The sequence below is a fragment of the Carassius gibelio genome, chromosome B22 (assembly GCF_023724105.1).
Source record: "Carassius gibelio isolate Cgi1373 ecotype wild population from Czech Republic chromosome B22, carGib1.2-hapl.c, whole genome shotgun sequence".
NCBI classification, from domain to species: domain Eukaryota; kingdom Metazoa; phylum Chordata; class Actinopteri; order Cypriniformes; family Cyprinidae; genus Carassius; species Carassius gibelio.
This window is the reverse complement of record NC_068417.1, coordinates 23,886,055-23,903,940: the sequence shown is the minus strand read 5'-3', so window position 1 is coordinate 23,903,940 and position 17,886 is coordinate 23,886,055. Positions and strand designations below refer to the sequence as shown.

At 35.4% G+C, this 17,886-nt stretch overlaps 1 protein-coding gene across 1 annotated transcript; it reads left to right on the top strand.

The window, feature by feature from the left end:
• Window positions 1-1,807: 1,807 nt before the first annotated feature.
• mfng (MFNG O-fucosylpeptide 3-beta-N-acetylglucosaminyltransferase) lies at window positions 1,808-16,766 on the top strand. The gene is made up of 8 exons (XM_052590611.1): window positions 1,808-2,419; window positions 8,786-8,831; window positions 8,913-9,015; window positions 10,339-10,492; window positions 13,394-13,479; window positions 13,646-13,811; window positions 14,761-14,846; window positions 16,065-16,766. Exons 1-8 carry the CDS (start codon window positions 2,078-2,080, stop codon window positions 16,159-16,161), a joined length of 1,080 nt encoding a protein of 359 aa, XP_052446571.1. The 5' UTR covers window positions 1,808-2,077; the 3' UTR covers window positions 16,162-16,766.
• Window positions 16,767-17,886: the final 1,120 nt, after the last annotated feature.

Genomic DNA, 17,886 nt, shown 5'->3' with positions numbered 1-17,886 from the left:
CCCTTCCTGGCCAGGGTGTGCCTGGGCATCTCTGATTTACCCAAGGGACCAGTCACCCGTCCATGGGGCCACCGAGGGAGGGGGGCTGGAGAAAAGGAGGCAGCTGGTTACTGGTTGCAATGGATGAATGGATGAAAGAGGAGAAGGCTGAGAAATTACAAACAAAGGTGCTGATGAAGGTTACTGTGAGGTTAGTGTTGATCATGTCATCTTAGATCCTCTTGACCTGAGGAAGAGTTTAAGCCAGGATATAACAAAAGAGTGTTAAAACACAAAAAATGTTTATACGTCATGTGCACTTGACTACTTGATAATAAGCGATTGGGATAACAGTAAGGACAATGCAGTTCTCTGGCACAAGTTAAAAGTGCAATGATAAAGAAGTTCAGGACAGATGCCAGAACGCCTGCAGTGTCCCACAGTGAAGCGGCAGAAATAAAACAGGACATAAAGAGCTGGGAACCTCCCTATAAAAGTCCTCTAAAAACATTGCCTAGACAAATATACATTCTAATATTCTGTCATCATTCATTGACTATTCAGAGCACAACAAATGACATACAGTGTTTTTACAGTGACATACTATTTTACTATTTTACAACTTGTCTTGCAAATGCTACTTCAACAGAAAGAGAGAGAGAGAGATCTGAATTTTAAATATATCTTTATTATAACATCTTTCTCTTAATTAACATAATTCTTTACACTTCATTCAGAAACACACACACGTTTGTTTTTGTGAAAAGTTGGGACATCCCATAGGCGTAATGGTTTTTATACTGTACAAACTGTATATTCTAGGCCCCACACCAACCCTACACCTAACCCTAACCCTCACAGGAAACTTTGTGCATTTTTACTTTCTCAAAAAAACTCATTCTGTATGATTTATAAGCGTTTTGAAAAATGGGGACATGGGTTATGTCCTCATAAGTCCCCCTCTCCTTGTAATACCTGTGTCATACCCATGTCATTATACAGAGTTGTGTCCTGATATGTCACAAAAACAAGAGCACACACACACACACACACACACAGAGAGAGAGAGAGAGAGAGAGAGAGAGAGAGAGAGAGAGAGAGAGAGAGAGAGAGAGAGAGAGAGAGAGAGAGAGAGAGAGAGAGATAGTATGTGTTTCTGAATGAAGTGTGAATAATAAGTGACAAATAATATCATTGTATTTTCTAATCAGTATTTTTCCTTTGGAAAATTGTTGGCTGTGATGGTAATTGCGTGACAGCTGACACCACAAAAATGTGACAATAAATCTTGGAACAGTTCACTCATTGCTTAGATTATCACAGGTGCAATTTTATATTTTTAAGAATACTTAAAGGTATACATATATATTTATACAAATTATGTATATAATGCAATTGTTAATATATTAATAATGTACTTTTATTTTGTATTATAATATTTCATTTCACACATTAAGGTTGATTGGGGTAGAAATTACGTGACAACAGAAATCACAAATTTGTCACAATAAAGAGTTAAATATATAGGCTATTTTATTGGCTCTTTGCTTATCATAGGTGCAATTTTATATTTTATTTAATTTTCAAGATATCTTAAGGGTATAATATATAAAATGCATTTGATTCAAACATTTATTACATTCGTTTTTGCCTCATACACTCATACATGAAAGAACGAGTTTGCTTTCAAAAAGAAGCTCAACAGGAAATATGGTTTAATTGCACATTTGCAGCCATACACCTTATTTTATCATTCACCATCAGAGCGTGACTGCGGAAAGTGGGCGGGGCGTCGAAAGTTTGCGAAGCCGCCTGTAAGTGAATGACAGTTCATCCATCCTCCGCTTTAACACAGCGCGCGAGGCACATCAGGCAGGATCCGAGCGGGATTACCAAATGAAAACTTTCACGGAATCACAATGAATTTGAACCACACTTTCCAACCCACCCAGGGACTTACTGGTTATTGTATTTCATTATTTCTTTCTTTTAAACAATCACGCCTTTTCCCGCGCGTGAATGCGTCCAGATGTCGCCTGTTATAGGCTCCTAAAACGAGTTTATTATGCAGTCAAAAGCGAATTAAGGGATTTAGAAGATGATCGCAAGGAGGCTGTTTCATGTACTGCCTGTCTTCGCTCTTACACTTTTCATCCTGGTTTTGCTGGATTTGCAACTGCGCACCCGGAGTGACCAAAAACCCACCGCGACTTTTGCGCACGAAAAGACACCATCTATTTCAAGAACTACAGCTGTGAACCAACACAGAGATGTTGTTAATGACAAACAAATGCCAAAACGTCATAACGGGAGGCAGATGAAGCCACAACCACCTTTAGGACTCAATGACATCTTCATTGCAGTGAAAACCACTGGCCGGTTCCACAAGACCCGCCTCGCTCTTCTTCTGGAGACCTGGATCTCCACGACTAAACACCACGTGAGTGTTCCTTGACTACTAATACTCCAAATGAAGAGGATTTAGTGTTAAAATGACTGATCAACCACCAGTCAGTGTTTTTTATGATGGTTCCTCCCTGATCATTTTTATGTGTCAGTGTCATAATCTTGATTTGAGATGCAGTCTCACCCAGCAACCGCTGCTGATGTCACGGGACATCTGGCAGACGTGTGCACTTCCGGTGGCATCAGCTAGAAGTTGTGTGCAAACGCATTTGTGAAAGAACAGGTGCAAACCCTCAGACTTGTGTGATGCCAAAACCAAACAGGTTTGTTATGACGGTCTCACAAGAGGCACCTATTAAATTCTGCAACGCTTGTGAAGCTATTGGTTGTATATCATGCAAATAAAGTAATTTTTTCTACAAGCACAGATGAGCTAATTTTATTAACGCTGGCACCGCACCGCAAAGATTAGCCCACGAATGAGTGCACCTCTAATAAAACGCAGCAATCTGCCCCATTTCCTGTTTCGTCCGCCCTATGCTCATTTATAGACTGAGCATTTCCTGTCTGTGTTCTCTAATTCAGCAGTAGCCTTGTCACGAAGCGCTGAGATGGACTTTTAGGTCCTCTTTCTGTCACAAGCAGCAGAGCTCACAGCTTTGACCTTTGAAAGATGAACTAATGAAGATGACTGACTGAAAGGCCATTTTAATGAAGTCAGGTTTGGTTCCTTGCACTGTTTTTCTTATAATACACATTATTTGGTGGGGCAGTGAATTAAAGACATTTTAAACTCAAATAAGTTCAGGGGTTTTACCAAAGGATTATGAGTTAAAGAGATAGTTCACCCAAGAGTTAAAATTTGATGTTTATCTGCTTACCCCCAGAGCATCCAAGATGTAGGTGACAAGATTTTTAGCATTATCATACTTATAATGTAAGTGGATGGGAATCACGGCTAAAATATACAATAATAATTATAATAAAAAACATACACAAGTAATACAAATGACAAATTAAAGCCTGTGGCTCGTGGCGATACATTGACGTGTAAAGTTAATTGAACAGTATTTATATCAGGGTTTTTTTTTATTGCGTGAATCAGAGGTAAAAAAACAAACAAAACAACATAAATACTGTTCTTGCACAGATCGATTGTTTTGTGTCTTTACACATCAATGTATGGTCATGAGCCACAGGGTTTCATTTGGTTTTGTTTGTGTATTTTATTGTTTTATTGCATAATAATAATATTACAGCATTATATGACTGACACAATGCAATGGTTTGTGTTAAAAATCTCAGTTTACTGCAGAAACAAAGTCACCTACATCTTGGATGCCCTGGGGGTGAGCAGATTTTTGGATGAACTATCCCTTTAAGGCTTGTAGATACTGAAACCATGTCTGATTTGAAAGATCTAAAAGACCAGGCCAAGTGTGTGGTTACAGCATAGCGGCTCGGTGAATCTCAGGCAAAAGACCTGAGACAAGTCATGGTCACATTTCACCACAATATCCCCCCAAAATAAAATAACATAAATAATAATAATAATAATAATAAAAAAAATTATAATAATTGCACTCTGACATTTTGACATTATAAAAAAATTAAAAAATACAATTAAGCACTTAAATAAACGAAAAACTAATAAAATTTATTTTAAATATTAAATTAAATAAAGTAATTACTTAATTTTATAATAATAATAATTATTATTATTTTTATTATTATAAAAATATGTTAATACTATATTTATTACTATAAACATTATTTGAATATTTTGTTACGTCAATTAATTAAAATATTAATAAAATACTTGTAAACAATAACACATCGTTTGAATAAAAAATAAATGTATTATTTACTTGTTTTTAAAATGACAATATATATAATAATAATTGTTATTATTATTAATATAAATAATACTTATTTTATATTCAATTAAATATCAACTTCTTTTTTTTAAAGATTATTATTATTGTTGTTATTATTATGTGATTAACACAAATAAAAAAATCATAAAACTCTCTTCAAATTGTTTATGTAAAATAAAATTGCAATATAACATTTGTTTGTTTATTTTCTAAAATATTGCACAAATATATTTTTTGACAGGTTTTGTAAGATTTTCCCACTATTTGTCAACAACCTCATTATATTTTTTATTTATGCCATTACATTTATGCTCTTATTCATTTATGCCTTGGGATTTAGTGGGATGCCAGCTGGTGTATAATATGATTTCCCACCTACTTCTGGTGTTACTTGGACCTGGTTGTTGCTTAAATTCGTGTTGCATGAGACAAAATGTTTATGAGTGAAGCCCTGGCTCCTGGCTTTAATTCAGAAAAAGTAAGACATAATTATTATTCTTGATACTTGCCAAAAAGCATAAGTTGACAGAGATTGATAAAAAAAATGGACCTCCATTTAAACTGTAAATGCTCGGATTTGACTGTGGCCTGCTGTAACATGACATTAAGAAGCAGAACAAAGCTGGACTGACGTACTAACACATGCTTACACACATACACACTCACAGTTTGGCAGGCGCTAACAACACAAGGAGGACTTTGGGAAGATGTTAGTGACTGGACTTGCTGTTTGTTATCACTGAGTGCCTTGTCAAAACGAATTCCCAATGTGCAACTCAGGATATAACACTTTCAAAGCAGCAGCCGTCACTCTAAATATAAGACGACAAGTGCAAAACAGTGTTGCACTGCTGATCCAAATACTTGTAGGATCAAAGAGAACGTGTGTGAAACACTTGGGGCTAAAATTACTCTTGTATGGCATACTAATATGTTTTCTCTCTCTCTCTCTGTGTGTGTGTGGAAGAAATGACTCTCAAACTTTCAGCAGTTTGCCACTCTGAAAGTCTGAAACTGGAAGGGTTTGATGTTGAGGTTTTGCGTCAGATTTTGTCTCTCAAAGAGTAGAATTAAAAAATCCCTGCTTCTGCTTTATTGCTCCTGTTTTGAATATGAGCAAATGCTGAGTGTGAGGAGGAAGTGTGTTTATCTGAAGTTTGAAGATTCAGCCTTTCCTTTTCCTCTATGTGGAGGCTATGACTAATTTTAAATATGATTACTAAACGTTAATATTTTCTGGTGAGATGTGCTTGCAAACATCCCTGCCATAGCATTGCTAGGATACTGCCTTATGGTTGCTAGGGTGTTTTAGGGTATGCTTACACAACAACAATTTTACTAAAAACATTTTTGAAAAGTGTTACGATAGCCATTTAGAATGAGACACGCTCACATGGATTTGCAAAAATGACTAAAAACGCTGTATGATGCATGCCAGGCCAGTAGTTGGCGATGCCATTTCTATAGACTGAACATGTAATACGTGCATGTGCCATCACCGTTTACACAAATTCATGTTTTCTCAGTTTACGCAAAAGAATATCGGTATTGTTTTCAAAAACAGACATTTTGAAACTCGTTTTAGAATATTTGCATTTTCAGGCCCCTGTTGTCGTATAAATGAACTGCTAAAAAACATAAAAAAGTTTTCCGATTTTTATTTTTATGGTGTTGTGTAAAAAACACGTAAGATTGTTTCTAGGGTATTCTGGTACTGTAATAAATTACCTATCAATTTACAGGAAATTATTGCAGCACAGACAACAGTACATTAAATAAATCGTACAGTATCAAAATTATACTTGACAGCAAATTACGACAAAAACGTGCGTTCAGAATTAAGATACTTCATAAACTTGCAATTCAGAGAAAAAAAAGTCAGACTATTTTTTGAATTCTGAGTTTACATTTTGCAGCTCTGTTTTTTTTCCCCACCACGGAATAAAAATTAGCATGATTGCAACTTTTAATCTTACAATTCTGACATTTCTCTCACGATTGAACTTTCGCAAAATCCCTCCCTCCTTCGTTACTGTTGTCTGACTAGCCATGCCACTCTTACGCCACACATCATGTTAACACAGTAGAAAATACACCATGGAGTAAAGAGGAAACTGACCAAACGCTGTCAGACAAGACAAAGCTGGTCACTTCTGGTACGTTGTGATTGGTCAGATCACCTGTCAATCAAGCTCCCTGCAAAGGTTCAGCTGACAGCAAATTATTGCAAAAACATGCATTCACAACTGCAAGAACTTGTAATTCTAAGAAAAAAGCCTGAATTTGTGAAATAAAACTCCCAGAATTCTGCCTTCGGAGTTTACATTTTGCAGTTGATTTTTTTTAAATCTTACAATTTAGACTTTTTTTTTTCTCACAATAACGTGTTCATATCTCACAATTATGATTTTTTGATTCTTTTCAAAATTGTGAGAGATAAACTAAAATTTCTAAACACATATAACTAAAAATTCTGGGAAAAAATATTCATATTCAAGTTTATAACTGTCATTTTTATAGTAGGTGGTTGCTAGGACATAATTTAGTGGTTGCTAGGGGGTGTCTCTATTCTAGTCTGTTGATATGGCTTCCATCTCTTGTTCAAAGTCTTTTGAGTTTTTTCCTCCATTTCATTTAATCTGCCAAGCAGAAGTTATAAATTAGATTTCTTTGGAAAGTACGACGAACCATGAGAGTTATTTGCCAGTGTTTAATGCACACGATTAGGGGTTTGTTCAAAGTACATTTCAAGCTCCAAAGCGGGTTTTTAAGCACAGGATGTTGTTTGTGCTCGTCAGTTTTGCTGCTTCTGTTTGTGTGTCCTTTGCCTCTGTGCCAATAAGAGGAAGTGACAGCCGCAGACTGCATTTTGAAACAATGACAAAACGGAAGTCTATCTTAACAGAGGAAGTCTTAAGCTGGGGAAACAGGAACATAGTGTGAAACAACAAGTCCGGCACTTTTAACAAATGTAAGAAAAGAAAAAAAAAACTGAGCAAAGACTTTTTCATTGTAAGATTTTGTAACTGTTGCAGACTAGTACTGTTTTGTGTTTGTTTTTCGTGATGCTAGTATGTCTATATTTGGCTTTGAAAGCCTTTCATGATCAGTTTTGGATGCATCTGCGTTTAACGTCCATCAAATTATTAGCCATTTTCAGAGATTTGTGCCATTTTCTTATCCCGTTCATCCAATTCGTGCTTATTTCTTTCCCTCTCAAGTTGAGAATAGCCTACAAAATATATAGGCGCCTAGTCTACGAGTTTCACTTTTGTTACGTTTCACTCTTTGTTTATCTCCAGACTGTGTTTTATAAGCCACTGTGATCAGCCGCTCCACTTTAGCTGAAATGAGCGCTAAAGATCCACCCTTATGATTTATGAAGGAGCTCAGGGTTTGAGTGGGCTGTTTCCGCTCGCTCTGGCCCATTGGGTTTGATGGCCGCAGCATTGATCTGCACGCTTTGATTATTCTGCTTGTACTCAAGGGTGGAGCGGCACGTAGACTTACAATATGAGCTGTCTGGAGCACCTAGACGTCGTAATGAAGCTAAACTTTCAAAGTGACATCTCAACTGCATCACGCGGAACATTAAAGGCTCTAGCAGGAGTGAGGTGTGTGTGTGTGTGCGTGTGCGTGTGTGAGACAGAGAGAAAACGGATGAGCAGAGGAATATGGTCGCGGCTGACCACAGATAGGATGTGTTGCTGTCTAGCAGGAAATTGCTCCCAAATCTGCTCATCTCAGTCAGGTTGAGGGACGTTTAAAAAAAATAAAATAAAAAAAAATACACTTTAGTTTTTTTAGGGGGTTAACAAACGGCACTGAAAATCTTCATTAACTATATTTTATTATATATAGGCTGATCTACATTCTGAGGTTGTATAGGCCTATTACGAGTATTATTGGTTCATGACGAATTGCTTTTGTTTTTCTTTCAGTCATTTATGGGCGAAATGCCTCTGCTAAATGCGTATCTAAATAATAATAGTAATAATAATCTATCTATATTAATAATATATAAGTGACATGACATACAGCCACTGAACCCCCAACTGCTTTTTGAGAATTCGTGTTCTGCATTTAAAACAAACTCGAACCCACAACCTTAAGGTTAGGAGTCAAACTCTCTAACCATTAGGCCACAACTTCCCCTATATAGCCTCAACCCATTCAGAAGTACTAGTGCTTGCATAGAATTCTATACTATATATATAGAAGCATTATATTTTTTATGTTTTAAAAATTCTCAACGGTAGTGTTTAGACACTTTCACACAAAGAGCAGTTTTGTTGTCCCTCTTTGAGACAACATTGGTAATTACAAACCAGAGTTCTAATGGCAAAACTGGGAACACAGATGCTCTGAGGCCTCCTGGTGCACCTGCTGTTGTCTTGCAGTGGTGTATGATGGGAGTTTGGATATTACTTTCCTCATAAGACCACCAGGCTCTCATTGCACCATTCCACAATTAATATGCCGGTTTTGCCTAATGAATTTATGTTTATGTTTCACTTCTGCAGACGTACATCTTTACAGACAGTCCAGATGAAGACATCTCCTCTGAAGGTAGATCAACTCTCTTCTGCAGGATTGATCTGAGCTTATGAATCTTTGCCCTGAGCTCAACGCATGTGTCTTTGCTCTCAGGATTTAACATAATTGTTACTGACTGCCCGCCTGAGCACAGTCATCAAGCTTTATCCTGCAAGATGGCTGCCGAGTACGACCACTTCATGGCTTCTGAAAAAAAGTGAGTTTTTATTTTCTAATTGTATGTATTGTGTATGTTGACTTTTGTATATACTATTTTATTTGACAAATTCACAATATCTATCTATCTATCTATCTATCTATCTATCTATCTATCTATCTATCTGTCTGTCTGTCTGTCTGTCTGTCTGTCTGTCTGTCTGTCTATGTCTGTCTGTCTGTCTGTCTGTCTGTCTGTGTGTCTGTCTGTCTGTCTTTAAATATATTTTACGTATAAAAATTATTTATATATAAAAACTTGATTTAAAATATACCTGTCATTTTGTGTATAATGTTTTATATATATATATATATATATATATATATATATATATATATATATATATATATATATATACAATTATTAGTTTTAACAGTCAAGCACAAAAATGAAATCTAAACAAATATCTCCAAAAGTTTCCTTAAGACTTAGTCTGCACATAAAACATAAGTGCAGACTAAGTCTTAAGGAAACTTTTGTCTTGTCTCCTGAGGCCTGGAGGGTGGAATGAGCAAAATAATGCAGCACATTAAATTGTCAATGCAATGACATTACTGTCTATAAAAAACGTACATAACTTCTAAATTAATGTATATAAATCAAATATAATTTTGTAAATTGTATACACAATAATGAACAAAACAGCATCAAGTATTGCTTAATACAAAGAGCTGAAGCACCAGTCACACAGATTGCATTAAAAACATATGAGACACAGTGGAATGGAATAAAACCTCCACAAATTTGCAATGTGTTTTCTAAAGGTTTAAACTCTTTTAACTTTGCAAGAGTGCAGCAGTCATATTTGTCCGTCTAAAAAAATGCTGAATATACCTTGCTACTCCTAAAATACTCCATCATGTTTGGTCATACAGATAAGAGGAATACATCTTTCGAATATGTAAAGACTCTACGTTTATTTATGTGCACTCACAATAACGACAAAACATTGCACTTTTGTAAAATAAAGAAAGCACAGAGGATGCACTTTCTGGTGTCTTGGTCTCTGTGAACTTGAGCGCAAAACTTCGAAACTCTGTGTTACTTGCCTTACAAAGAGGAAAACATATCTATAGAAAGCAAAAGTTCTACTTTCAAATTAACCAATTCAAATAAAAAACAAATATTCTCAGATTATGTAATCCTTATGAAACATACATACAGGCTCGTCCACTGTGAAGATATAATGATTTAAATAGGTTATTAATAAATGTGCGATTAGTTGACTAATGCTTAAAATTAACGACTACTAATCAACCAGAAAAATCTTTTGTCGAGTTTATATATATAAACTTTTAAATAATTTATTATTAATTTCCACAGGTGGTTGTGTCATGTTGATGATGATAACTACCTGAACCCTGGAGCCCTTCTGTCTCTCCTGATGGCCTTCCCAGTGGACAGCGATATCTATGTGGGCAGACCAAGTCTGGATCGCCCAATGAGAGCCCAGGAGCTGCTGGAAGGAAATAAGACGGTCAGTTCATTGATATTTCCTTACCAACATTTTTCTGCCATGAACGTGTAGCAAAAGAGTCTTTTCCTTCAGGGATCAATCAGTGATTAGAGCTTTATTGCTTATTGATCTGGACAATTCTGTCTGGTCTTTTAATATATAGCCAGAGAGAAAAACTGTCAATGCTTTCGGGGGAATTAATCCAATCATGTACAATGTGTGATGGCAGTCATTTGAGTGTGTGTTTTCGTAGCCATGCTTCCTTGGGGGCTGCTCCCTCAGTTATGTGTGTTTGTGTGAGGTCTACAGGAACAGACAAGCCGTTCAGTTCAGTTTTCCTCATCCTTTCTTTCCTTCTGTTTCTCTGCTCTGCTGATCTCTTTGGTCACAGAGGCACCCAGGTAATAAAAATGAAACCTGTCTTTTCATTTCTACCACCTTGCCGGACTCTACTTCTGATTGATGCAAAAAACACAAATTCCTTGTAATATTGTATATTTGTTTATTTCTTTGTCTGATGATTAGGACACAAAACCTGCCAGAAACAACATGTCTGCTTCATATTTACAGTTTCAGAATCTAATTTTTTAAAATTATTTTACCAAAATAAGAGTGATCATACAAAATGCATGACATTGTTTATTTAGTACTGACCTGAATAAGATATTTCACATTAAAGATGTTTACGTATAGGGACTCGTATGCAACTATTACAGAAGGTTCAAACGCTCTCTGATGCTCCAGAAGGAAAAACCATGCATTAAGACCTGAGAGTTGAAAACTTTTTGAATTTGAAGATCAGGTTAAATTTAACTTATTTTGTCTTCTTGGAAACATGTAACTATCTTCTGTATACATTAAAGGGCAGTACTAAATAAAAAAAGGTTATTTAGGTAAAATAAGGTAAATGTACATGTACAATGTGCTTGCAGTGTTCGGCCAATCACAATGCACTGGGTCAGTTGGCCAATCAAAGCAGACTGCGTTTGTCAGGGACTTACAATAAAGTAAAGTATTTGAAAAATAATGTGTTTTTTGAACATTAAAGAATGTCAACATATTCTGTTACACCAAATACACAAAATAACGATCTTTAAAAAAAGCATCATATGACCCCTTAAGAAATGAAATGCCGCTGTTTGTTGCTTGGAGATGAACAGTTTTGCTTTGCCTTTATATTTTTGTTGGCAAAACTGAGCAAAACAGACAACATTACGTCTAAAATAACATAATATTACCTTCTTATTTACTGAACTGTTGTGTAAGATCAGTAACACATTTGCACATACTTATGAAGTATTCTAATTTGTTGAGATCGTGAATTGGTGGCTTTTTGTTAAATGTGAGCCAAAATCATCACAATTAAAAGAACCAAAGACTTAAACTACTTCAGTCTGTGTGCACTGAATTTATTTAATACACAAGTTTCATAATTTGACTTGAATTACTGAAATAAATGAACTTTTCCACGGCAGTCTAATTTATTGAGATGCACCTGTGTATATATTTATATATAATTTGAAACAAGTTTTTTTTTACCCCTTTTTTTAGTTCTGGGTTTACTTTCTAAGTAAAGTTGTAGTAAGTTCTAAATTTCAAATGTATTTTGTGTGCTAAATCTTTCTCAGTTGAAGACTCAAAGCCCTGCTGAATATAAACTGCTGTTTTGTTCTAGGGAACACATCCTGATCCGTCTTGTCTGCCTCTCTGCGTGTCCTCTGTGTTGGTTATCCAAATTTATATGTCTGGCCGGACAGGCCACAGCTCCCTACAGGGCAGGAATAGGCCTACGGTTGAAAGGATGAGAGGACAGAAAAGGGCTGCATGTTACCTTGAGGGTAATGGCCACATGGAGTAATGAAGGGAGGGATAAGTGAATGGGGGGACGAGTAGATGGAAATGGTCAGATTTATGTCCCTGTCGCATATGATGCTCCGCAGAATCCCACATGAAAACAAACCTGCTCAGAATTTCATCTAAGCCAAGAAATTAAGAGCAGTGAAAAGCTTTCAGAGGGAGAGAACTTAATAGTGGAAAGAGATTCAAATTTGAATTTAAGGAAATAGAACATTAAAATGGAATGAAATTTAAATACATTGTATACAACAGCTTTTGCATTATTAGTGGGTATTTAGACTCTTTTTATATGTTATGTTATGTTACGTCAGTGGGCGGTGACAAATGTCTATGAAACAATTGATTTATTCAAAAAGCCTAGATTCGAGGTCTTTATAATAGGTTCATTGAATTAGTCACGCAACACATTCATTTAAAACATTGAATAATTAAGAAACAAAACAGTGACTGTCTCTATGAATGAGTCAATTAAACATTTATCCAACTGCTTCGTTCAAAAAGCTGAATCAGGCAAAAGAGGTGACCATTTTTTTATGAATGAGCCAATGAATCATGAATTAAACTGATTCAGTCATGAACACTAAATCATTCAGGAACAAAACAAAGGGGCACTTTACATTATATATTATTATTATAAATTAATATTTTTGTTAAAATGCATGAAATTACGTAATTACATAAGATATATACATATTTTACCACAAGCATTTTTAATTTCAAATGTATGAAATTACTGTATATTTTACCCTTTGCTCAAAGTTTTCTGAGAAATCTGCTTTTGAGGTTCATCTGCAAGTCTTTTTGCTAAAATACCTTCTCTAGGTGAGGCTTTATACTCAAAACCTCAGCGAGTCTCCACATGTTCTCCTGTACAACTTTCACACACTGACCGATTGCACCACTACAACTTCAGATTGTTTAGAGGTTTGATTCTTTAATCATAAGGAACTGTACTGATAAGACGTGAAAATGCAAGATATTTTCTTGAAATTGTCATGTATGTGCAGAATTTATAGAGCTGATGCGGAAGCTGACTGGTTGGCTTTTTCCTCTGTTTTGTTTCAGAGGGACGTCCGTTTCTGGTTCGCCACAGGAGGGGCTGGTTTCTGTCTGAGCAGGAAGCTGGCAGAGAAGATGGCACCCTGGGCAAGGTGAGGCCTGATTCAGCGTGTGTGTTTGACTTTGATTTTGAGGCCATTTCATGCATATGTTGGTACTTGTGCCTCGATCACAAAAGGCACCTCAGTTGTTTCTCCTAGACAGCAATGAGTCTAAATTAAGAGTTTAAGAGTGTTAGTCACGTGTCTCTTTTTGCAGTGGTCCCAGGTTCGAGCAAACCTCCGCTGTGATCATGTTACCTGATGACTGTACGGTAGGCTTTATAGTTGAGAGGCGTCTGGGAATCTCAATGGTCCATAGCAACATGTTTCACTCTCATCTGGAAAACCTACTTCTTCTTGCCCCTAGCGATATTCCAAAACAGGTGAGATTTTTAAATGGTGGCTGTCAGTATTGCTTCTATTTAAGTATTAAAGTGTAGATATGGAAATTAATGATAGCATCTTTTGACTCTTGACAGAAGTATCTTTTGACTTAAGCTAGTAAGCAACCTCCTTTAGCAAACACTCAGGCAAACATTCACAACACCTTAGCATATAGCAACTTAACCACAGCTCGAATTATGCTAAATGTTGAAAAGAAATGATCAGAATCATTTTCTAAGCATGTTTTGAACCACATAGAGCACCCTAGCAAACACTTAAGACTACCACAGCAATAACCTATCACTGACCTAGAAACATCTACTGTAGAATACCTTAGCATCCACCTAGCAAAGTGCTAACAATCACTCAGACAAGCAATCAAAATAACTTAGCATATTTTGCAACTTTATCACAGACAAAAAAAAAAAAAAAACTATTACAATTTTGCTCTTTCCACAGCATGCTACAGGTTAATTTTAGCTCAAAGAACTGGACAGTAAATAACAGCAGCATTTTTTTTACATCAGATATCAGAAGGCTAATATTTCACTTCCAAAACTGGATGCTAATATTTTACCACCGAAATACTGGATGCTAATATTTTACCACCAAAAAACTGGACGCTAATATTATACTACAAAGAAATGAGTGTTAATATTTTCCCTCAAAGAACTCGATGCTATTTAAAAAATAACAACAACAACTAGATGCTAATATTTTAACTCATAGAACTAGATGCTATTTAAAAAAAAAAAAAAACAAGTAGATGCCAATATTTTACCTCTAAGAACTGAAGGCTAATATTTTACCTCATAGAACTGGATGTTAATACATTTAGCTGTCAAAATACATTAATGCCCAAAATTAGATGGCTAGTTAAAATCAGACTACTTTTCAATTCTAACAGCATGTTATCTATTTTTCCTGTTTGTTTCTCTAACACTGAAGGTGACTCTCAGCTACGGATGGTTCGAGAATAAAATGAACAGTGTTGAGCTAAAAGGAGTTTTTACCAAAGATGAAGATCCGTCCAGGTTAGTCATACACACACCTTCACACACCCACAGGCCCTTTGGATACAGATTTGTTATTTATGACTAAAAAAATGACGCATACTGCCGCTAACTCCACTTTCCACTTTCTTTTCATTCAAGACAAATTATCAGTCAAATAAGAGCTAAAGTAAGATAAAGCCGCTTTAACTAATGTAAAAGCATGTTATCCCTCTACTAAAGTTCCTGAAATCTAATTTAATGCTAATGTTTGTATGTTTATCTGTAAAATATGCTTACCACAGTGAGTTCGGTATCTTCTCACACATCTTTCTGCCTGTGCTAGCATTAAACACCCAAGCCTTTTCTGTTATCACCACAAATCCATGCTTACACACTTCGTGAGCAGACATCTCTTACAGCAGTTTAAGAGCACTTCCTAGTACATCTAAATCAGCTTAATCTGAAAACATTTGTCTGTATTGCCAAACTCTTCACAGGCTAAAAGGTTTTGCGTTTTCCTCAAGGGATAATGCAAACTTGTTTTTGAGACCCAGTAAAGTTCGGTTCTTGCTTAAGATTTCTAAAACTTTAACTATGGCTCGAAGCCAAACTCATAAACCAAACTAAGCCTTTTCATTTTTTTTTTTTTTTAATCTCAGGCTTTTAAAAAAACTCACTATAGATTGTGAATATTATGCATTTAAAGTGTGCTTACCCAAAAATGAAATTCTTTCGTTAATTACATGTCATCCCGATTCCGCAAGACCTTCATTCATCTTCAGAACACAAATTAAGATATTTTTGATGAAATCCAAGGCTTTCTGACCCTTCATTGACAGCAAGGTTCCTACCAAGATCAAGGCAAAGAAACGTAGTAAGGAAGTCATTAAAATGCTCCATGACATCAGTGGTTCAACCGTAATTTTAAGAAAGCCTTTTTTTTTTTTCTTTGCGCACAGAAAGTATTCTCATAGCATTGTAAAATTACGGTTGAACCACTGATGTCACATGGACCATTTTAACAAAGTCCTTACTACATTTCTGTGCCTTTGTAGTGGTAGGACCCTTGCTGTATATGGAGGAGCAGAGAGCTCTCGGATTTCATCAAAAATATCTTAAATTGTGTTCTGAAGATGAACGAAATGTCTTACGGGTTTTGAAGGGGTGAGTAATTAATGACACAATAAGTATTTTTGTGTGAACTATCCTTTTAAGAAATTCTTAGCTAATGTTGTTGTTGTTGATTTTTGTTTTCAGGTTCAGGACAGTCCATTGTCTGCTGTATCCTACAACACGTTGGTGCCCTGTAGCCCTCAAAAGTGCCTTGTCATGGAATCAACATGTTCTCCCATGATGCAATAGGCTGATTGGACAATAATCATGTATAATGTGACAATTTCAATTCAAAGTGTCCTTAAAAAACATTTGCAATTGAAAAGTCCAAAGAGGCAACAATAGCCGAAAGCACTGCATGTTGGCCAAACGAGGAAACTGAGAAACCTCAACCTTTAACTGAGCCATCATTGTTATTAAAATTGGAAGTGTAACTTCTGTCTACATGCTGCACATTTTAGTTATTATATTTTCATATGATTCCTTGAATGCTTAATATATTCGTAATTATTAAATACCACATCTCTGTCAATGCACTGTGTATTTGTTTGTAAGTGTAAAATGCCTTAAAATCAGTTGACTTGATGAATTTGTTTTGAAAAATTTCAAATCAAATGATTTTGAACAGTATTCAGATTTGTTTCTTTCCATTATCACTCGTATTCTTGTATTTGCACTGTAGCATTTGGATTACTGTAATATATTTGTACTGTATGATTGATATGAAGCACTTAAGTAAAATATGTTTTGAGATACATTTTCATAAATTTCTATGTAAATACAAATTATTTTCATGTATAATTAATCTGAATTATTTCCTAACTCAAATATATCTATTGCAATGTATTTGTTTGAATTTTTCAGAAAGCTAACAGCGATAACACCAGCATTAAAAAATATTTTAAAATAAGTTGCGCTCGAAACTTACTTTCAGTCAGCAGTGAGTGTTTGAAATAATTTGATCCAATGTGGATTATATTCACCATACAAGGCAGAAATATTCATAAGCGATGCGAAAGACTTTGCACTAATGTTACCATAGTAAACATCGTAATTACGACCACTTGAAGATATCAGACATCAGCTTCTTATTCTCTATTGCAATCGTGTATTTATTTAGTAACATATTTTTTTTGCATATAGTGCGGTTAGGCGGAAAATGAAAATTAGGGCATAAATTACTCACTTTGAAGTAATCCTAGGTATATATATGACTTTGTACTTTCAGACGAATCCAGTCAGAGTTATTTAAAAAATTGTCTTTGATTTTTCAAGCTTTTTTATTAATATATAAATTTTTCTATTTTATTAGCAACATTGTGCTCAAACCTGTGAACCTTATTGATATGAGTGTGCTATATATAACTATAACTATAGACCTCTTTAAATGAATGCATGCTATTGATCTGTTAAGCAAATGCGCACATATAAATGAGAAATGCCATATTTGTATTTTTTTCCCAAGTTCTGATGAACTTTCTACCTCAAAGTATTACAGTATAGTATTAAATGGCCCTTTTACTTGTTTTACAACACAAATTTGGGAAGTGTCCACTTGTGATATTCAGTAGACCAAATCAAACCAACCAGAAAAGAAGATTCGCAATCTCATTTTCTGCCGTCTGCTCACCGCCTGATCTGTGTGGCCATAAAAGCAGCAGGAGATAATAAAATCCCTCACACGCTCATATTCATCTTGCAGTTGGACACCGGGAGGTTTATATTGCCATCACAGGACCACAAGAAAGTCACACTTTGAAATGCCCTTTTAAATTGTTTATATTACATTATGTGTATTGCAGAATATATTTAACTGTTTTGAAGAAGTCTTATGCTGTCTCTCTCTCTCTCTCTCTGTCTGTTGTGTGTCTGTGTACACCCCTCTTTAGCAGGCAGATTGTTATTATATTTAAATATCACTAAATTAATTTATATAAACTGAATATATAAATGTGTAACATATATA